The sequence below is a fragment of the Trematosphaeria pertusa genome (assembly GCF_010094035.1).
Source record: "Trematosphaeria pertusa strain CBS 122368 unplaced genomic scaffold BU26scaffold_13, whole genome shotgun sequence".
Lineage (NCBI taxonomy): Eukaryota > Fungi > Ascomycota > Dothideomycetes > Pleosporales > Trematosphaeriaceae > Trematosphaeria > Trematosphaeria pertusa.
The window spans coordinates 1275983-1299094 of record NW_022987224.1 but is presented as its reverse complement, the minus strand read 5'-3'; the positions used below and the strand labels follow the sequence as shown (position 1 = coordinate 1299094).

At 34.0% G+C, this 23112-nt stretch overlaps 2 protein-coding genes across 2 annotated transcripts; one reads left to right on the top strand and one right to left on the bottom strand.

The window, feature by feature from the left end:
* The first annotated feature begins 19343 nt into the window (after window positions 1-19343).
* Window positions 19344-21124, top strand: BU26DRAFT_522342 (uncharacterized protein). Its single transcript, XM_033829770.1, has 3 exons — window positions 19344-19588; window positions 19645-19731; window positions 19787-21124. Exons 1-3 carry the CDS (start codon window positions 19558-19560, stop codon window positions 20854-20856), a joined length of 1188 nt encoding a protein of 395 aa, XP_033680253.1. The 5' UTR covers window positions 19344-19557; the 3' UTR covers window positions 20857-21124.
* On the bottom strand, window positions 20845-21992 carry BU26DRAFT_522340 (uncharacterized protein). The gene is made up of 3 exons (XM_033829769.1): window positions 21774-21992; window positions 21674-21714; window positions 20845-21618 (listed from the first exon to the last, which is right to left on the bottom strand). Exons 1-3 carry the CDS (start codon window positions 21912-21914, stop codon window positions 21075-21077), a joined length of 726 nt encoding a protein of 241 aa, XP_033680252.1. The 5' UTR covers window positions 21915-21992; the 3' UTR covers window positions 20845-21074.
* Between the last annotated feature and the right edge of the window lie 1120 nt (window positions 21993-23112).

The following is a 23112-nucleotide window of genomic DNA, read 5'->3' as shown; positions in this document are numbered from 1 at the left end:
CTATCTAGATTAATTAAACCCGCGTTATAAAGAAAGTGTAATACTATCTTAGTAATTATAGACTAATTTACTAAATACGTATACTTCTATCTAACTAGTAAAACTCTTAGAGCTAAAGAACTAGCTTATAAGGTAAGCTAATAACTATTTAGCTAGTATAGAATACTAGAACGAGTTACTATAGATAGAAATAAACTATTTATATCTAAGTTTTAGAACGTACTACTTAGCTAAATAGAAGTAAGTAACTAAATATTAACTAGCTTCTACCTCTAAACTAATAGATAAATAGAACGAATAAACTAAACTCTAGAAGAATATCTAAAAAATTACGTTAACTAAGAATAAGATAACTAGGTTAAACTACTATCTATAGTATAACTAGTATATAACATAGTAAAACAAGAAACTATAGAGATAACTCTCTATTAAGTATATTATAGCTATAAGGCTAGAACCTATAGATCTCTAATATATCTAGCTATAATCTCTCTAAATATAAAGAAAAAGAAGTACTAAATAAGAATAATCTATAATAAACTATAAAGAATAGTAGAAAAAATAACTTAATAAGTAAATAAGAGAAGAATTAAGAGACTAACCTTTAAGAAGAGGGGTAAAGCTTTTATTCTACAAAAAAACTTACGTACTAAGTAACCTAGCAAGAAACTTAACTACTTATAAATTAGACTATTTAAGATTAATAAGTAACTTAGACCTGTTAACTTTAGGTTAAAGCTACTACTAATAATACGAATACACTCTATATTCTATAAATCTAAACTTAAACTAGCGCCTAATAGCGCACCGCTTAATAAGTAAATAGAGGTAGAGCTAGACTAGAATTTTAAAGTTAAAAGAGTACTAGATAAAAAGCGTATATAAAATTAGTAGAAGTACTAAGTTAGATAGAAAGAATATCTACTAGAAGAAGATACCTAGAAACTACTAGAAAACCTTAAGAACTACTCTAAGAAACTAGAGAAGTTTTATTAATAGTACTAACTCTAAAGCCTAGAGACTAGAACTCTAGATTCTCTAGACAACTCTAGTTAAATAACTAAAGAGAATTAACTAAGAGAGTAAAGAGTTATAGCTATAAGAGTTACTATACCTTCTACTCTAGCCGCTCTAGCTTCTTAATATTAGCTAGATCTCTAGAAAGTAACGCGTCTTAGTAACGCTATACTAGATCTAACTACTTCTAGAGACGATTACTACGCGCCTTAGTAGACTACTATAACTTAGCTAGACGCCCCGCCTTAAGACTAGCCTTAGACTACTAAGAACGTAAATTAGCTACTAGCTAATTTAGCTTCTCTACCTCTTTAAGGTCTAATACCTTATTATAAGACTAACTCTTTATAATATACTCTAAGTAGTAACTAGAAGATATCTCTATAATATAATATAGGTTATAGAAATAGTAAGTACTATAAAAGTTATTAGATATATTAGTACTAGTACATAGAATAAGGTTAGCGTAATAGTAGTAGTAAACTATTAAGAACTTAGTACGCGCAGGTAGTATAGTAAGAATAGAAAGAGAAGAGAGAATATAATACTATAGAACTATAGGTAGTACTACTCTTATATAGAAATAGTATAGAATAATAAAATACTATACCTAGAGATAGAATAGAGCTTTAGAATAATACTTTAGAAGAAGAGGTAAGTATTATAATTATAGAATTAGAAATAAGATTAGTTAGCTAGAATAAAGAAAAATAGTAGGCTAAGCCTAAGATTATAGAAAAAGAGATTACGTATAAAGTTATAAGAATAATTAGAGCTATATAACGTAGATTAGATAGATTAGATAGAGTAAGGTAGATTAGGTCTAATCTATAGAAGCTAGGTCTTAGCGCCTAATCTAGCTAGAATAGCACGTATATATAAACTAGAAGAAGCTTACTTCTTATAGCTTCTTATAGTTATTACTTTATTTATTAAATTACTACTATAACTTATAATTTATAGTAATATTACGTTTACCTTTTTATTACTAAAGATTCTAGCCTAAAGCACACCTCTTACCTTCTCTTATAAAAGTAAGCCTTAGTCTTAGTTAAGAGAATAGCTTATAATATATATAAGTCTAGTAAAATATAAAGTATATAACGTTTACTCTAGATAAGAGGTAAAGTTAATCTATTTAACTTACGCGCCTATAACTAACTATAGACTAGACTAGAGTATATATTATATAAAAGTACTAAGTTTTAGCTACTATTTTATAATCTAATACTTATAGTAGTTACTATATATATTATAAGAAATATATTTAGAGATTTTAGATTAATAGATAAGGTTCTAGTACTAGAATCTCTAGAAGGTAAGATAGTAATTCTACTCTACTAGAACCTAAGCGTCTAGAACCTACTCTTCTTTAAGAAAAGTAATAGAAAGATAGAGACTATAAGTATATTTAGTTAATATCTTTAAGAATTAGGCTTTTATACTAGTTATATTAAACCTCTAATAGTATATAATTTTAGAGTAAAAAGTTTAATTCTTACTAGTACGTATACTATTCTATAGAACTCTATATACTTAACTTATACTATATATAAATAGAAATTATTTATAAAATATAAGAATAAAATAGAGTAGATAGAAAAATCTAGTAACGTACTATAATTACTATATAGCTAATAATACTAGAGTAAATAGTTAGGTAACCTTCTTCTATAATTAAGAGTATTAAATAGATATTATAGACCTTTTTTATTCTTTACTTATTACTTAGAATCTATAGCTATAGTAGTTACTACTAGTAGAAAAGCGCTATAAGCTTAAGTAAAGTATCTAGTTTAAGAAAATTAAGATAAAACTTCTTTCTTTAGATAACGTACTATTAAAGAATAAATATAAGTATTATAGTACTAATATAGGTTTAAGTTTAGATACTACTTACATAATAGTAGCTAGCGCCTTACTAGCGCCTTGGCGCCTACATAGATATTTTCTATAGTCTACTAAGCCTTCTACTTCTTATAGTATAATATATTATATTACTATATTACTCGCTCTATAATAGTTTATACTATTCTACCTAAAACCTTACTATCTTATAACGATTTTTTCTAGTATTATACTAGAGACCTAGAAAGAAACTAAGAACTACGCTGCTATTATACGCAGCCTAGCCTCTCTTACGCCTCTAGAAAACTATAAAGCTAGTTAGACTCTAGAACTATAGTAAGTAATTAGTAATAGTAGTAGTAGAGAAAGCTTCTTACTAACTATATATAATTCTAGCTACTAATATAGTAGATAACAGCTACTAGTATTAATACTAACCTAACTAAGCTTATTATATTACTAGGCCTAGAATAAGACCTAGCGCTATAAGCTAAGACTCTTATAGCTCTTCTTTTTATACTTAAGAATACTCTAATACACTAAATAAATTAGGTAGAGGCTAAAGGTACTAAGTAGCAAGCTAAGCTTAATTAAATAGAACTTAAAAATAACTAGAAGTAGCGCTAGATTAAAACTATTATAACTACTCTTACTAACCTCGCAAATAATAATACTAACGGCGGCGGTAGACGCCGTATTTTAGAGAATCTAGAAAAGTTTAAGAGTAATAAGAAGAATATACTAAAGTACTAATAATAGTTTAAGACATAGTAGTTAGGTATCTACCGCGTTCTTAAGGTAGATAATTACGTCTTTAATAGTAGCTTCTATTAGCTATAGTATATTATAGAATACCTAAAAGGCGATACCTATAGCCTGCTATAAATAAAGTTTAAGATAATTACTAATAACTTTAATAACCTAGTTTCTTAGCTATAGCAAGGCCTAAAGAATATTCTAGAGAGTATAAGCTAGATCTACATCTTAGTTAACCTATCGTAGTAAGTAAAAATTAACTTCGAAAACTACTAGATAAAAAATAAACTCTAGCCTAACTTTAAAGCTAAGTATAACCGCCTTATAACTATAGCTAGAAAGATAAATACGTAGATAGTTAATTTACTTAAGATTAAGGTTTTCTATAAGCTCTCTAACGTAGTTATAGTAAGCTTAGATAAGCTAGAACTAGATAATATTAATAAGTAGTATAAGTAATACTAGAAAAGCTAGAAAGACCTATAGAAGAAAGCCTATATTAATAAACTATAAGCTTACCGCTCTAGCGCTAAATCTACTCTATAAATCTAAGAGCTACTAACTTTTTATAGCGCTATACTCTCTAATATAATAGTAACAGACTCTAATACTATATAATTAGACGCCCGCCGCCTATTCTAGAATTTAACTTAGAATAACTACCTAACCTAAGAATAATATATCTAGTAAGACCTCTATTTCTACTATAAGTAGGTAGAATATAACAAGAATAACTACGTAGAAAAGAAACAAAATAATACTAAGTATAGATAGCTTAGACTAACTAGAATAGAGCAAGAAACTATTCTTTAAATTCTATTATATCTACTCTAATTATAGTATTTACCTTAGCTTTTCTACTTCTATTTTCTATAAAGCTTTCTACTAGGTAATCTATTCTAAGTATAAGGCTTTATAGAAGAAGAGACTAATAGCTCTACTTTAAGTCTAACTACTCTAGTAGATATACTACCGTCTATAGTTACACTCTTAATAAGCGTGTTAAACTCTAGCTTTCTAGAAAACTTCTAACCTCTAGCTAATATTATAACTAGAGGTTAATAGAGAATTTAAGGTTAGTCTAGAATAATAATATATATTAGATTCGCTATATTCTAGCTAAATAAGAGCTACTATAACTTAGATCTATAAATAGTAAATTATTATTTATTTAAATAACCTTATTTCCTGCGTACTATAACTCTAAAAAAGTTAATAAACTTATTAATAGTAAATACTTAGAATAAGTATTTATTAGTAAGAACCTTATTACTAAACTTTACCTAGAAATAAGGCTAACACTAGTACTATAAACACTTCTTCTAGTAGATAGTAAAATAAAGAACTAAGTTACTAGCTATACTATTTTACTAATAGTAACTAGTAACTACTATAAATACTACCTATTCTTTATTACTACTCTAGCCTAGAAAACTTCTATTATTCTTAGCTTACTATAGCTAAGGCGCTATAACCTAAGTATAGACTAGATAGAAATAACGTTAACCTTTAACTTATAGTACTACTAATGCTACTATTACTCTATAGACCTTTTCTTACTACTCTAAGCCTTCTATAACCTCGTTATACTAGGTAAACCTAAATATTCTAACTATAGACTATCTATATATAAAGAAGTAGCTAAATATAATTAACTATAAGAGAGCTTACTAATTACTATTAAAGTAAGTCTAACTTCTAGCTATCTCTACTATTATACGCATAATACTAATATAGAAAAAGATACTATACTAGAATACTACGCTCTTATAATTCTAAACTAACTATAAGAAAAACTAGTTCCTTCCTATTTTGCTACTAGATTAAGGTAAAAGAGAAAACTACTATAAAAGCTACTACTCTCGCTATTAAGTATTCTGCTTTCGCAGCTACTTTATACTACCTAGTAGTAGAATAAGTAGCCTAATCTAGAAGATATCTAACTAGCGTTTACTATAACCTTTCTCTAATTCTACTAAAACTCTAGCATAAGAGCTATAAAGATTACCTAGAAAGAGCTTAATAATATAGAGATATAGAAACTCTCTAGAGAAATATATAAGCTTCTTACTAAAAGTAAAACTCTACTATATATAAGAGGTATAACTAACGCGAATATTAATAAATTTATAAAAGAGAAACTAGATCTACTAAAGAAGAACCTTGTTAAGATACTACTATTATAGTTAGTAGACCTATATAAAGAATTTCTACCTAGTAAAGTAAATAAATTACTACTATAGCAAGCCTAGAACTATAAGATTAAACTTATACTAGAAAAGAAGCTGCTATACTAGAAGAATAGACCTTTCTTCTTGCTAGAGCTATAGGTTATTAGAAAATAGCTTAATAATAACCTAGATAAGAGATTTATCTAAGAATCTTAGGCGCGCTACGCGGTACTATTATTACTCGCGATAAAACTAGAAGAAGAAATTCGCATCTATTAAGACTACTAAGGCCTTAATAATATTACTATTAAGAACTAATATCTACTACCTCTTATACGAAAAACTCTAGATATATTATATAATACTAAGGTCTATATAAAACTAGATATTATTACTATATTTAATAAACTTTGTATTATAGAGAGCTATAAATAGAAAACTATCTTTACTACTTAATTTAGGCTCTATAAGTTACTTATTATACTATTTAGACTATATAATACTCTAGCCTTCTTCTAGAACTATATTAATTATACGCTATATAACCTACTAGACTAAACGTATACTACCTATCTTAATAATATTCTAATCTATTTAGCTAATTATAAGAAATATAAGAGCTACGTCTAGAAGATAGTCTAATAATTAATTAATATAGGCTTGTAAATTAACATCTATAAATACAAGTTTAAAACTACAAAAATAAAGTACCTAGGCCTAATAGTTTCTCTAGAGAGTATTAAGATAGACCTAGCTAAGGTTTAAACTATTAAAGATTAGTTACTATTTTTATGTTTTTAGGATCTATAAAAGTTTCTAGAGTTTGCTAACTTCTATAGACGCTTTATCTAGAACTTCTCTAAGATTACTAGCCTACTAAATAAGCTTATAAGAAAAGACTTACTATAGTACTAGAGTAATAATTAGTAAAACGTATTTAAAAATCTAAAGTTAGCTTTTACTATAGCTCTAGTACTAGCTATATTTAATTATACTAGACGCACTATTCTAGAGACTAACGCCTCTAACTAGGCTTCTAGCAGAGTTCTTTTATAATATAATAAAGAAGGTATTCTACGTTCTATTACTTATTTTTCTAGTAAACATGCTACGCTAGAATATAACTATAAGATCTATAACAAGAAGCTTCTTACTATTATTAAAGCGCTTAAAGAATAGAGACTAGAGCTATAAGACGTTATAGAACTATTTAAGGTTATTATAGACTATAAGAACCTAGAATACTTTATCTTAACTAAAACTCTAAGCTAGCGTTAAGTCTAGTAGTTAGAATTTCTTTTATAGTTTAACTTCTAGATTATATACTAACTAGACTTAAAGGCTATTCGTCTAAATACGCTAAGCTAGAAACCTAGAGATTACTCTACTAAAATAGATATAAATAATAATTATATTAAGAATAGATAGCGTATAGTACTCTCTCTAGAATAATTTAACCTAGCTATACTAGTAGACCTTCTTAGAGAGGCCTAGAATACCTAGAATCTATATACCGCTCTAATTAATATTATTCTACTAGCTATAGCTAAGCCTATTAATAACCTAATTAACCTAGCGTACTAAAGGTTAGATATAGCCTAAGCTATAATATCTACTCTCTAGAATAAATAAGTAAAACAATAGCTAAGAATACTATAAAAAGAGCTAAGAATACTAATACTAGACTATAGAACTCTTAATAGATAGATCTACTACTAAAACTAATTATTTACTCTACCTAATAATAAGTTATAAACCTAAATTCTCTACTAAACTTACTCTACTAGCTCTGCTAGATACTCTAGCTAAGTTAAAACTATTAACCTAGTTATAAGAAACTACTAGTAGCCTAGAGTTACTAGAGATATTAAGAAATATATTAGAGCTTACAAGCTATATACGCGTGTTAAGAGCTTACGCCTTACTTCTTAAGGCTTTCTTTAACTATTACTAGTACTATTCTATACCTAGTTAGATATATCTATTAACTATATTACTCTATTACTACTATATAAGAAGAATAGGCGAATATATAAGTACCTACTAGTAGTTATCTACCGCCTTACTAAAATACGCTATCTTATTCTAGTCTCTTTACTATCTATAGAGAAATTAGTAGATACTTTTATAAGCCGCGTGTACTATTTATATAGTACGCTAGATAATATAGTTTTAGACTAAGGCATATAGTTTATTTCTAAATTCTAGCACTACCTCTTAGAGAGGCTAGATATTAAGCTAAAATACTTATTATTCTTCTATTTAGAGACTAATAGCTAAACAGAAAGAGTTAATAGTAGTATTAAATAATACCTTCGCGCGTTTATAAACTTCTACTAAGATAACTAGGTCTAATAGCTACCTCTTACTAAATTCGCAATAAATAATATAGTATTAGAGACTATAGACGTGTCTCTATTCTTTATAAACTATAGCTATAATCTCTAATTAGGTTTAGAGCTCTTATAACTATACCTACTAAACTTATCTCTAACGTAGAAATAGTAGTTCTACTATACTAACGCTATTATAAACTACTTTAAGCGTATACTTACCTAACTAAAAGCTCTTGTATAGTAGTCTATTAACTAGTATAAGTAATATACTAATAATTACTAGAAAGACGCGCTACGCTATAAGAAAGGCTAGAAAGTCTACGTTAATACACGTAATATAAAAACTAACTACCTAATAAAGAAAGAGAATAATAAGATAGTAGAACTATATAAAGTTAAGAAAGTCTACCTACGCGCTTACCTACAAGAACCTACTACTATCTATAAAAATCTTTCTAGTATTCTATTACTTACTTCTACAACTCTAATATAATACTAAGAGCCTTCTAGAATAAGATAAGATTAATAAAGTAGAGTTATACTATCTACGTAGAAGAGTTCTAGAATAAGAGGATAGATTAGATAAAGTAACTAAGTAATAGAAATTTAATAAGCTACTTAATAGCTATAATAACTATAGAGACCTATAATACCTTATTAAATAGAGATACTATAAGCCTTTCTAGCGACTAGTAATAGACCTTAGAGGCTAAGATAAAGTAATTCTAGCCTTCTATAGTATATACCTAGAAAAGCTAGAACTACTAATATAGGTAAGAAAGTTAGCTAAGCTCTAACAAAGATAGAGAGAATTTTTTTTAGAGTTAGGCTATTTAGAATAAATAGTAGAGTAGAAGAGAAGTACTATTATAGTACTAATATAGGTTTAGGTTTAGGTACTACTTACGTAATAGCGGCTAGTACCTTGCTAGCGCCTTAGCGCCTATATAGATATTTCTTATAGCCTGCTAAGTCTTCTACTTCTTATAGTATAATATATTATATTATCGTATTATCTACTTCGGTATAATAAGAAGTTATAAATCTAGAAATAAAAGCTAATTTTAGAAATACTTTATAAGTATTAGAAGAAATAATCTATATAATCTATAAGTAAAATTAATATCTATATAAAAGAATATACTAGTTATTATAAAACTATATTCTAATAAGTACGTAAACTTATACTAGTATAAAACTATCTAGTATCTAGTATATTTATTAAGGCTACTATATATAGTAATAAAGGTAGAAATATTCTCTAAGATCTAATTAAGCTTTATTTATAAGAAGAGAAAGTTATATTCTAACTAAGTTTTAATCTAGATAAATACTACTATCTAAAAACGTAAAAAATAGATAGATATATAACTTATTCTATTACTTATAAAATAGCGTCTAACTAGAGAATTTTCTATAGTAAACTAGCTACTATATAGTAGAAATATATACTTAGTTACTATTAAAGGTAGCTTAAGAAGAGTTATATATTTATAGAGTTTTACTTTTTCTATAGTAAATAGTTTATTAACTATAAGAAATAGAGTACTTATTACAAAGTCTATTTAAACTAGCCTAAAATAATCTCTACTTAGTATAACCTACTAATCTATAGAGAAATACTTACTACTCTAGAGTTCTATCTAGACTATTTAGATAATAAGTTACTATACTAAAATATAAATATAGTAGTTTTCTAAGATAGCTAAGTAGAAAAACTATATCTATAATTAGTATCTAGAAGATTCTAAGTTACTAGTATATTCTCTATATAAATTCTATTATAGAAAGTTATTTTTATTACTATTATATAGTAAATATAAAGATAATTAACTATATTATACTATAAGAAGTAGAAGGCTTAGTAAGCTATAAGAGATATCTATATAGATACTAAGATACTAGTTATAGACTTATATAAGTAGCGTCTAGACCTAAACTTATATTAGTACTATAATAGTACCTCTCTTCTACTCTACTATTTATCTTAAATAGTCTAAATTACTCTAGAATAATTTTTCTCTCTACTATTATTAGAATCTAGCTAACTTCTTTATCTATATAAGTAGTTTTAGCTTTCTAGAATATATACTATAGAAAGCTAGAATTACTTTATTCTAGTCTTTAAGATTAGTTACTAGCTACTAGAATAGCTTATAGTATTTTAATTTAATAAAATATTATAAATCTTTATAGTTATTATAGCTATTAAGTAGCTTATTAAATTTCTATTACTTAGTTACTTTATCTAATCTATCTTTCTATTCTAGAATTCTCTTATATAGATAGCGTAACTTAGTCTTATTAATTTTATCTTATTCTAGAAGACTCTTAACATTATATTAAGACTAGAGAAGTAAATAGTAGAATACTAGAAAGATTTTTATTAATAGTAGTAGGTCTAATAGATAGGTACGTAGGTAGACTTTCTTAACTTTATATAGTTTAGCTATCTTATTATTCTCTTTCTTTATTAGGTAATTAGTTTTTATATTACGTGTATTAATATAGACTTTCTAGTCTTTTTTATAACGTAGTATATTCTTATAGTAATTATTTACGTATTATTTATACTAGTTAATTAACTACTAGATAAAAGCTTTTAGCTAGGTAAGTATACGCTTAAAGTAATTAGTTATAGTATTAGCGTAATAGAATTAGTATTTCTATATTATAGATAGGTTTAGTAGGTATAGTTATAATAGTTCTAAGTCTAGCTAGAGATTATTATTATAGTTTATAAAGAATAGAGATATACTAGTAGTCTTTAATATTATATTATTTATTATAAATTTAGTAAGAGGTAGCTATTATATCTAATTATTTTAATAAAAGTTTATAAATATATAAAGATACTACTTAATACTACTATTAACTTTCTCTATTTAGCTATTAGTCTTAGAGTAGAAAGATAATAAATGCTTTAGCTTAATACCTAGTCTTTTAGAAAGGTAATACTAGAATTTAGAAATAAACTACGTATCTTAGTCTAATACTATATTATCTAGTATACTATATAGATAATATACGTAGCTTATAAATATATTTACTAGTTTTTCTACTAATAAGAAGAATACTAGAATAAGATAATATATTTTTATAAGATAGTAGATAACTACTAGTAGGTATCTATATATTTATCTATTCTTTTTATATAGTAGTAATAGAGTAATATAATTAATAGATATATCTAACTAAGTATAGAATAGTACTAGTAGTAGCTAGAGAAACTTTTAAGAAGTAAGATATAAACTCTTAATTTATATATATAGCTTATAAGCTTTAATATATTCTTTAACGTCTCTAGTTACTCTAGGCTACTAGTAATCTTGTTATAGTACTAACCTGCTCGCTTAGTTATATAATCTTAGCTATCTTAGCGTCTTAGTATAGTAGATATCTACTCTACGCCTCTATATCTTTATAGCTTAATATTATATAACTTATTATATATCTTAAATTCTTATTTCTTATTCGTGCTATAATAGTTTATATAATTCTACTATTAGCTCTACTACGTACTATATAGTCTAGCTAAATTATAATAAAAAAAACCTACTCTATAATTCTAGAAACTAAGATACTATAAGTAATATCTAGAAGAAGAACTAGGTAGAAACTCTAGCTATAAATCTCTCTAACTTTCTAATACTCTAGGTACTTACGTAGACTAGAGGCCTGCGGTAAGACTCTACGTAGCTACTAGTTATAATTAGTAAAGCTAATACTAACTAGAAAGCCTTAGTAATAAAGAATACTCTTAATAATATCTTTAGAAACTTTAAGAATAGCTTTAATTACTAGTTCTAGACTCTTTAAGCTAACTATAATACTATTACTACTAAATACTCTACTCTCTAAGTATAGCTACGTATAGTAGAGTAGCGTACGTATATTATAGAAGCTATAGCTACTACTCTTTAAATCTCTCTACCTACTAATCTCTATAACTCTTATTAATAGAATTATAATAACTTACTAAAATTTAATAGTAAGAGTAACCTAAGTACTAGATAATAGAAATATAAGAATTAGAAGATAGAAGTCTATTTAGCCTTAGCTATAAATAGCGTCTTCTTTAATATAGATCTATCTTATCTTCTATACGTTATAAACCTTCTTACTAGTAATACTATAGAGCGCTACTACTATAACCTTAATATAATTCTAGATAATCTAGATAACTAGAATATATAGCTCTATACTATAGTCTTAGATCTATTTATAAATATAGACTAAGTTTATATTAGTACTACTAAAATACTAGAGGCTAATACTAAATTTAATAACCTAGTTATAAGTATATACCTTTTTTCTAACTTCTTATCTAATTTTAAGAAATAGTCTACTTATACTAAGAAGATAGCTATAGAAAAGATTACTACTCTTTACTATAAAGTATTTATAAAGCTTAGTAGTATAGTTACTAACTAGATTAAGCTTTCTAAACCTACTAACTTTAATAAATAGGTTAAGTTAGTTTTTCTACTACTAATATTAAGGTATTATAGTAATTAGTATTAGCTTAGTAAGCTACTTAAGCTTTAGTAGTAAATTAAGAAGATTATATAAAGATAAACGCGTTATATTTATAATTAATTAATTAATTAGTATCTAGCTATATTAGTACGCGCTACTTATAGTTAATCTAAACGTTAGCTTCTTTAAGTAGCTTATAACTAATTATTACGTTATAGTAGCTAGTATTATAATATATAAAGTAGGTGCGTATTTAGTAGCTTTCTAGTACTAAATTAGCTTTAAAATATTTATCTATCTAGCTATTAGATTATCTATTATAACTAGTAAGAGGAATAGGTTCTATACGTAATAGCTTAACGTAAAGGTTTTATCTAAGAGTCTAAAGGTACTTTAGGTATACTAGAACGTAACTACCTACTCTAGTATTAATTAAGCCTCTAAGCTTAATAGTAAGACTATTTATAAATATTTAGTAGAGTAGAGTAAATATAGAACTACTAAATAGCTTTTCGCGTAGATTTATTACTCTAGTAGGTAGCTCTAGAGAGAAGACTTCTTCTAGAGCTAGACTTTTTCTAAATTATTAGATTTATATTCTAACGTGTTATTCTTAGATACTTATAGCTCTATAGACTCTATAGACTTCTTTTCTAGATTAATATTCTTAATAGCTTTCTACGTAGTAGAGACGCTTAAGTAATTATAACTTATATAACTAGGTTACTAGTATTAGAAGTAGGTAACTAGCTTTCTAATTACTAGAGCTTTATCTAAGATTAGTAGAATATCTAGAAGAGCTATAGGTATATAATATAGCGTTAATATAAGCGCGTTATACTTTTTAACCTTTCTAGATATATAAGCTTCTTCTTAGGTAAGCTCTCTAGTAAAGTCTTAAGTAAGGTCTATATATTAATTATAATTATAAGTATACTAATATTAGTAGATACCTATCTATATATATAGACTTATTAAAAGCTTTTTATAAAACTTCTCTATCTATTAGTCTATTAGAAGCTAGCGCTTCTACGCTAGATAGAAGAAATTAACCTAGAAGTATACGAAGTTAGTAGTATTTTAGTAACGTAGCTTCTAGAAATTAAGATAAATATTTAGCTTTTTATAGAGATCTATATAGCTTTTCTCTAGCTAATTAAGTATATATTTATAGAAAATCTACGTACTACTATTTCTTAGAGTACGTAGAATTATAGAGAGAGTCTAGTATATATTTTCTTCTATCTACGTATATATATAGGCTATAATAGTTTTTTTAGTATTTTTATCTATTTCTTCTATATACTAGTTATAATTAGCTTAAAGTTTATCTTATAACTTATCTTTCTATTACTTAAAAGTAATAATCTTACTATTAAATAGTAATAAAAAGTCTAGAAACTTAATAGAAAATCTTATCTAGCTTTCTAAGCGTTATTTAGTTACTAGTAGTATAGTAGATATATACGTAGTTAGATAAAAATCTAGAATTAAGTTATCTAGTAGTAATACGCTAGTTTTATATATACGTAGTATCTAAGTTATAAAGCGTATTACGTATTAAGTTAATAGAGTAGATAGTATTTAGCTTCTAGAGTAAGATTATAGTTATGCTTATAGCTATTAAATCTTTACTAAAGTAATAGCTTTTTTCTACTATAAATTCTAATACTTTCTATATATAGTATCTTCTTTAGTAAGTATATTAGTAGTAATCTAGTAATATATATAGGTCTATTATATAAGTACCTAGTATATAAGTAATTAGCTAACTAATTTATTAATAATTTTATCTAGCTTTTCTAGAAAAAGCTCTTAAAGCTTCTTTCTAGAGGTAAAGAGTATATAAGAGCTATTAGCTACTAATAATCTAGGTATTACTAAGCTCTAGCGTAGCTATACTAGCTTCTATTTAAAGTTATTATTCTAATTCTTATTAGTTATTATATTATGTTATTAAATAGATAATTTATAATAATAATATTATTTTAAGTAGCTAGCTAGCAGGTTTTCTATCTAGAATTTAAGAATTATAGAAGTAAAAGAGTACTATAAAACTAGAGTTTTACTTCTAGAATTACTTTATAAGAGTTTACCTATAGTATTTAAGTAGTTTAACTTAGATATAGCTTTTTATTTAAGAAGTAAAAGTATATACTACTAGCGTAGTAGCTAATTATTAGCTCTACTAGTAGAGTAGAGAATTATTAATTTTTAAAATAGAGAGAGTTTCTATATATAGAAGTTCTATAGAAGTTCTCTTATATATAGAGCTCTTATAGCTCTCTTTAGTCTACTACTAGTAGTATCTTTTCTACTACTAACTAGATTCGCTAGTAGTCTTATATAGTACTAGAGGTAAGTAATTAATTAGTATATTAATAGATTCTTAAAGTAAGTAACTAGGCTTTTATAGCTCTAATTCTTAGTATAGCTATTAGTAAATACTTCTTATAAGACTACTTAGTTTAGTCTAATATTATACTACTATCTTTAGCTAAAGAGGTATTAACCTTTAGATAATATAAGAGCTAGCTCTATAGTCTCTACTACTATAAGCGTCTCTAAATATCTAGCTAGGTAAGTTAGCTATAGATAGTACTATCTCTATAAGCTATAAGAATAAGAGATACTAGTAGAGTAGGTTAAGTTAAATTTAGCTATCTAAAGATAAGAAGTAGAAAAAAGGCTTTAAGAAGCTCTATATATAGAAGAACTAAGTACTAAGACGCTAGGCTAGATTACGTAATAAGGTTACGTAATCTAAAGTTATATAACCTAAGATAAATCTTTAAACTAGACTATTATAAGTAGTACTAAAGACTATACTTTTAGTCTTCTATATATAGTAGTATCTTAGGTTAAGAGTATTAAAAGACTTATATTTAATAAGCTCTTTAGCTTCTAGTATCTAAGATAGAAGAAGTTAATAACTTTTAAAAATATTAAGATAGATATATAGTAGTAGAGTAGATAATAGGTTTAGACTATAGATATTTAATTTAGATAGTAGTCTAGCCTAATATACTATATAATATCTTATTAGTCTAGATTTTACTCTTATAATCTCTAACCTTCTAATATTTCTTAGTAGAATCTATTACTCTATATATAGAGTATAACTACCTATAGAGATAAGTAAACTTCTCTTATATAACTAGTTTTAGTTATAGTTACTAGCCTAAGTAGTTACTACTTTAATCTAAGCTATAAGTAAGCCGCTCTAGAAGATCTCTAATCTAAGTCTAAGTATATATTAGAAGGTCTAAAACTAGACCTGCACAGCCTCTAAGCATAAACGAACAGGCCTGTTTAGGGAACTTAACTCGGCTATACTTTCCTAGTCACGTGCAGCTTTGTTTCGGCTAAGACTGCTGCCTTCGGCTTAGCTACCTCCTTTAACTATCCGTCTCTCGTCGCCTACACCTTACCTTCTCTAACTGCTATCTACGCATTCAAAGCCTTATAGAAAGGTAAGAAGGTAGTGTAGCCTATTATCTGTGTCTTAATTTTCGTATACACCCTTAACGTTTATCTAGCTTATTAATAAATATGGCTAGGTTCTAGTTGTTCCCTCCACGTTCGATAGTACGGTAAAAACTATAATAAGTGACACGCTTGGTAGCACTCGAGCCATGTCTAGGTGGCAGAAATTAGCCTACATCTCTAGTGACGAGCTAAGTGACAGCCTTAGCAGAGAGTGTAATTTCTATACCCTTACCGCCGAACCTATTATATTAGCCTAGGTCCACGCACAGTAAGATTAGATTGAATCGGCCTAGAATTGAGGATGTGTTGGATAAGGGTATATTCATGCGAAGATAGACTCTAGAGCATTAAATTACTCAACCTGCTAAGACAGGAGCTAACATCTAGTGCACCCGTAGAGGAGCTCGAGCCGCTGGAGAGGCGTGGTATTACGGCATGCCACGCTTGTTAGTCGGCAAGAGATGGGATATAACGTGGTCTCTGTGCCAACAGGGTGGTGACAGTGAGTGGAACGATCACATTTAACTCTCAAACACGGCGCTGCTATGACCTTGTGAGCGGCTTAGGATTCGTATTAGAGTAGGGCAACTTCATGCGTAGACGTCATACGGAGATAATTAGAGAGTATTAGGCATGGATTTAAGGAGGAGCTGGGATCGGATGGTAATGAGGTGGCTGAATTTAATGGTAGAACTAGGTGGCGGGGATTCATGCATGCCGGAACAACTGCGACTTCGAGTTAGACGAAGCCGGCCATTCCCTAGACATCGTGGAACACTTTGACGAAGCGTGTCCAGACTAATTTCCCGTACGGCCCTTAATTAAGAGGCGCAGCTTCTAGGCACACCGCACTCGGTGTTCCTAAAGGTATTAGTAGCGACGTCCAGTGTTCAGGATCGCAGGATCGCAGGATGCATTTATGCGGACCACGTTCACGGGGAAAGATGGCCCTAATTATGGCGCTTTTCCGGCGGAGCTAGCGGCAGACAGTCCATACTTATTGGAGGGAGGCTTGTACTTGGATGGCACGGGGATTTAGAGGTGACGGAAGGTGACGGCGGTGTAGCCGAGAGCGACGCAGAGCACCTCTTATGTCCGCCGCCCGGACTGCAACACGCTCGTCAAGCTGCCCGCCCTAGACGACAGGGATACAGTCGACTACGATGTAGCCCTCATCATCTGCGGCATCATCTCCGACAACAGCTAGAACACCGGCTAGTTCGCTCGTTCGCTCAGCCGACGGCAGCAACGTGTGCGAGCGAGGTGCGCCGTTGGTCGCCGCCGATGGCGACATCTTCTACTTTGTCAGCCATTACACCTGTCAGTTACAGCCACAGTCAATTCGCCATGGCCGCGCGCCACTGACAAGTCACTTTCTGCAGACAAATACCCCGTCTATGTCTCGTGGGATCACTGGCGCGTCCCTGTGACGCCGACCTCTCCTCCGCCTTCTCTACGCTCCCTATTGATCCCCCACCGCCCTTACTCCGCAACGGCGGCTATATGGAGGACCCTAAGAGCCGTGACTAGTCGTGCCGTGTGTTGGACATTATGGACTTACGCAAGCAAGCGTACCTGGTCTTGGTAGGCGAGAGGGGAAGTGGTGAGTCACTAACATAGGCGAGAGCAGCGACCTGGAGATTTAGTTGGCGCTAAACAGGATGCTGCTGCGGGCGGACCTGCACTGGTCGTTTAACGCCAGCACGTAGGTGCCAATGGTAAAAGAGGGGAGGCGGCTGGTCATATACGTAGTACGGACAGCTGACGTGTCGAACTAGTTTGCTGCGCTGTGGTATAACGTTGAGATGCAGAAGCTTGTGGGTATTGACTAGCGTTGCTTGTTTGCACGTGTCGCGTGGGTGGTGCTGTCGCTGCACTGAGTTTCTCTCCATCTGGCGACTAGCGGGCGACATCCCGTCTGCAGCTCTGCCTCCTTCTGGTCACCATTCTCCGGCTTAACCCCGATCCCTGAGAAGAGGACAGCGCGCGAGGTGAAATTGACTGTGGTATGCGGGACGTTTATTGCATTGACCTCTCCAACCTGTTGTATAGCGCGCGGAAATGCGGATCGAGGTATGAATACGAGAAGCAGAAATCGGTTTTGCAGAAGAGATGACGTTCTTTGTTCGGCGTGGAGGGGTCGGGTATGCGGGAGAGGTATAGGGGGTTTATCCTTTAGGACTGCCTGCGAGTTTAGCGGTGAAGGCATTCGGCGAGAGTAGGACTTACACGCTCTCAGGCTGCCACTTGTCCTTGTAGTGAAGTTTGATAGCAAGTTCAGTAAGTGGCCAGACAACGCTGAAGCACCAAGCATTCTCGTCTCTTCCGAACTGTGTACAGAGAATGACGCCCTTAAATATCTTCTTCACCTGTTGTAGGGTGTCGATGAGCGCAAAGTCCGCCAGAGTACATTTATCCTCATGATCAAAGGACTCTTCGTCAATCGGCTCCATGTTACGGACAGAGGAAAGTCCGGGTCCTGCTCAATCGCGTCCTTCGGACCTCCTGGAGTGTAGCCACCCTTGAGAACATTGCCCAACCGCCTCCTTAGCCGCCCCTGGCGTGTCATAGTGTCGTCCGACAGTGGCTTCGGAGGTATGGTTGTACGGGAGAGCAAAATTGGTCGAGCGGTCCGCAGCTTTGTCAAATGATGACGTGGGTCGGAAGTTCACTTTGCGCTACCCGTCGGGGTCAAGACGGTGCGCTTAGACGCGCAATGCGCTTTGTCCGGGAGAGGGTCATCCTCTTTGGCGCAGGAAATTGTCATTGTCCATGTCGCACTGCATCAGTCGTCGTGGAGCCATGACTGTTGACTGCGGGAACTTTGGAGTTCGTGGACGAGACGGCGGTCCCCGCGGGGAGAGGAGTGCGCAACCAGTCTTGATTTTGATCGAGGGAGTGGGAGAAGGACAGCTGGCAGGGTGGACGTGGGGAGTTGAATCTTGTGGCGCCTTTGAGGCATGGACGGCTGCCTGCTGGGAGGCTGTGAGGCCGGAGTTAGGGGCGTTAAGCAGGGCAAGTTCGCCACGCCGATGGCACCTCCAACCGAAGCGATCACCAATCCCTGCTAGTGCGAAACAGCCAACATAATCATGACGGTGTAATTTACTTACAGTGGCTGACAGGCGTGTGGCTGTGCAAAGCCTTCCCCCTGCGGACGCTCGGAATATATAAAATCCGACTCCGAAATGAGAGCGAATTTGAGGTTCCGAAGACCCCGCGCTCGTTGGTTGACTCAGCAACACAAGTCGCCATAAGTAACGCTCCGGACCTCCTAACCTTCCCCTCTCTACGGCTCGCCTTCTTCTCCCCACCGTCGATTCTCCCTATCTCGCCTCAATCTTCACACGTGGCCCTCTGCCAAGCCGGCCAACGTACGCAGAGCGACTGCACCGAATTTGTCGTTGCCCCCCACGCCCAGCTCAACCGTTCCAGTATTTCGCCTCCGTCCACGGCTCGCCATGGCAGCGTATATCAACCTTAGCTTGCAGGGTACGTTGCCATTATAATACAGTCATAAACGGCCTGTGTTTCTCACGAAATACCAGGAACCGTCTATTTTGCTGCACATCGTTCTGCCGAAGATGGCGCCATGCTGCAATTGTATTCAAGCAGGCTTATGGGCGTAGCAAGAGGTGCGTAGTACCATCATCGCCCGGCATGGACGGCGAAAAGCGCTCATGGATATAGAATCTACCTTTGATGTTTTGTACTCGCAGGTTGCCCGAGATTGGCATCAGCAGGACGACCTCGTTACACCCTTTAACGACCGCCGATGGACTCACGTTAGAGCAGTCTGGACCTTTGACCTTGATCGCGATATTCTGCGATTAGACCAAAGAGATCGCAACCTTTGGGTTCCTCTCAACCTTGTTCGCCAGCGTTCTATAACCATTTCCGATTTCGAGCCTTACGAATCACCGCCGACACTCGCTAAACACGCCTTACAATCCGTCTACTCAGCGCCGTGCTGGAAAATGAGACGCAAGGATATTAACCTGCAGCGCCTACAGCGGCGCAAGGCTTTCGTCTCTAGGATACTCGCCGACTTTGCGTTCCAGTGGAGGCACGTCCTCTGTGGTCGTTACAACAACTCTACGTTTCGAAGGCTTGCCAATGCTATCGTCAGGATTGTTACTCTAGACTTTACCGTTAAAGAAGCAACGCTCTCACGCCAGGGTACTGGCGGCTTCCTGGTCTGGATAGACAACCTCCCAGAGTGGGGCTTTGCAAGTGGACACATTGTCAGGGTCGGTGGGACGTCCATCGTCATATGCCAGCATGCTCCGCACGCGGTCACGCTGGTCCGAAAGGATTTCGCGAAGCAGATCCTGTCTACTCCTGGTTCGGCAGAAAAAAGTCTCACTTACCTCATACTCTCGGTGCGGGAGCTTATTCTATATCGGATAAACAGCGAGCTCGAAAGATACACGGAACCCAAGCGTCTATTTAATGGGATGCATCCTCCTTCTGACGAAGCTATCGAGCTCCTTCTCCAAGCCACGCAAACCAGCGCCCCTACGGCTCCTCTTCGCAAGCTCCCCGTTGAGCTACAGGATGCTATCCTTGGCAAGGTATCAGCGGGACCAATTGAGAGCGCCAGGGTTGGCTGCTTACTTGACGCTGGGTCAGTTTTTACATGGAGGTGCGGCAACCGAAACATTGAAAGAGAAGAGGGCTGTCGGTCTAGAACGCCTTGGACTCCTGTGGAGTCGCATATTTGTTTCGATGGCTACCCTAGTGGTATAGCATACAAGTAAACGTGTTCGAAACGCCCATTGTAAGATATCAATCTAATCTATTAATCTATCGCACAGTAGGAAGCTTGACGATTGCATTGACTATCGATGGATCGTGAGTCGTACTCCCTAAATATCCCTTACAAAACCGATAGAAAACCCGAAAGATCTCCATCCAACGATCATCCGATATTGGCGGTACGATATCCGTCACTCCCATTGACGACCCACCTGCTAGTCTACACGAACGGCATGGGGTTATCCTTAATGTGTCGACCCCAGGCTACAACGTTGTTGGCATCGTTGATGAGGTGCATCCGTCCCCCAATCCTGCTGAAATTGGAGTTTTCGTACTTGTAAAAATGCACATCCAACCCAATCTGAACCATTCCGTAGCAATTCTTGGAATCATTCCCATTTCCTTCGAGATGATCGTGGAGATGATCTTCTGTGGATGCCCAAGCCTCTCCCGGCTTCTTGGATTCCACGAGCATGAACTCGTATTGGTATAGGGTTCCGCCAGGCCTTTGAGAAACCTTAAAGAGGCAGAAGTCGGGCTGGGTGTTGATAGACACCGTCTCCTGGACCACAGAATATCCTTCGCTCGAGGGGAAGATGAAGCGAAGGATGTCTCCTATAGGCCTTCGGTAGACGTGTTCGCCCGAGTCCGGTACCCTAACTAGAAGGTCGAGGGCGGCCTTGATGTTGATATCGTCGAGGTATGTTTGAGGCGGAGGAGGGTTAGGGTTGATGAGGACTGCCCTCCCCGTTCTGCTGTTGTTCCTGGAGGGCATTGTTCAGTGTGGTTGGCAATGCATGCGCCATGCACCGTACGTACCATTGTGGCCAACTCTTTGTCGTGTCGAGGGTCCAAGTATCCTGTCAGGTATTACCATCAGCGGCACGACATTGGGACCTACGAGACGGGAATAACGTACGCCTGGGCCATCTTGGAACCCGTTCGGGATTGCATAACTTGTCGTCCCTGCAACAGTATCGTGGTAATAGACTTGGCCAGCGGAATTTGCGTATTGGTTGATCCTCCCGCCTACCAAGGGTCCAAGGTAGGTAGTAGTCATGGTCTGGCTTTCACGCTTGGTGGTTGGTAAACTATATGACAAAAGGTTTGAATTGAATGATAGGAAATCCGCCTCGTGGTGATTTAGACGACCCTGATTTCTCGGGAATAAGTCTTGATTATATAGCAGTGGCCAATACGGCACAGTAAAATCTAGGCAAGGCGGCAAGCGAACGCTGACTGCTATAATGGGAACAGGCGCTAGGTGATACGTGATAGGTATAGTTAACCAACCGCGCGGTTCCGTTTGGGGATGCATCGCCGAATCATTGTTGTTCGACGAGGCTGATGTGAAACCGACGCGCCAGCTTAAGCGCCGATAAATAAATTCATTCCTCCCTTATATCGGCAAGTTCATCATTATGAACAACGCAGTTTCTAAGCCGCAGACCCGCCACTCTTGTGTGAAACTACCCGAGGCTTTACTACTGGACAATGTTGCGAACACGGGTATATAAACCTAGCCTTTAGTGCGGTATAGCAGTGTCAATGATCGGCTACTAAGACACAGCGCATGACTGCCGCAATACCAACCATCAAAACTAGAAGGGTCTACCTCCAATAATCAGGACTTAATAACGTCGGTGGCCGGGCGCAGACAAGACAACCTCAAACTCAGGAAAACATCTCGGTTTAAAAACAGGACAATGGCGCATCAGGTCTCAGAGTTTGACGCGCCTTTTGCAGGTGCTGGTGAGCAGCCAGCATCGCACACGGATGTAGGTGCATACATACACTTAAGCAGACTGTTATACATAGCCTCTTCTTGTTGCTTTGATGTTATGGTAGAGTATTCTGGCGAGTGTGGTGTTGAGGTAGCTGAGTCCGTAGTCTGTTCATCTGCGTGGCTGTTGCCTTCCCAGGTTGAACGCCGCCTTTCCACAGTTGGTCCTTTCTTATAATAGCGTGCTTAAGTCTCCTCGTTTGTTATTTCTACACAGCAGTCTGTCTGCCATATTGCCGTTGACGCTCTCTCTCCTTGTGTGTCTCAAGGTTGTGTACTCAGCACATATCTCCGCGGTTGGCTGTAATAACCGCCACGCTGAAGCGCACGCTCAGGGACAAGATTGGGAAATAGAACGGAGAAGAAGGCTATGGCTATGACGGTAAGAAGTGCAGGAGGCAGGTAGACAGAAGCAGCGGATGCAGGAAGATGAAGAAAAGAGCAGCCGCGCCAGGCGAACCGAGATACGGCAGGA

Coding starts and splice junctions, on each gene's coding strand:
- BU26DRAFT_522340 (XM_033829769.1), bottom strand. CDS start 21,914: ATGACTACTACCTACCTTGGACCCTTGGTAGGCGGGAGGATCAACCAA. Junction 21,715..21,773: donor GGTTCCAAGATGGCCCAGGC/GTACGTTATTCC, acceptor AATACCTGACAG/GATACTTGGACCCTCGACAC. Junction 21,619..21,673: donor ACAAAGAGTTGGCCACAATG/GTACGTACGGTG, acceptor AATGCCCTCCAG/GAACAACAGCAGAACGGGGA.
- BU26DRAFT_522342 (XM_033829770.1), top strand. CDS start 19,558: ATGGCAGCGTATATCAACCTTAGCTTGCAGG. Junction 19,589..19,644: donor TATCAACCTTAGCTTGCAGG/GTACGTTGCCAT, acceptor ACGAAATACCAG/GAACCGTCTATTTTGCTGCA. Junction 19,732..19,786: donor GCTTATGGGCGTAGCAAGAG/GTGCGTAGTACC, acceptor TCATGGATATAG/AATCTACCTTTGATGTTTTG.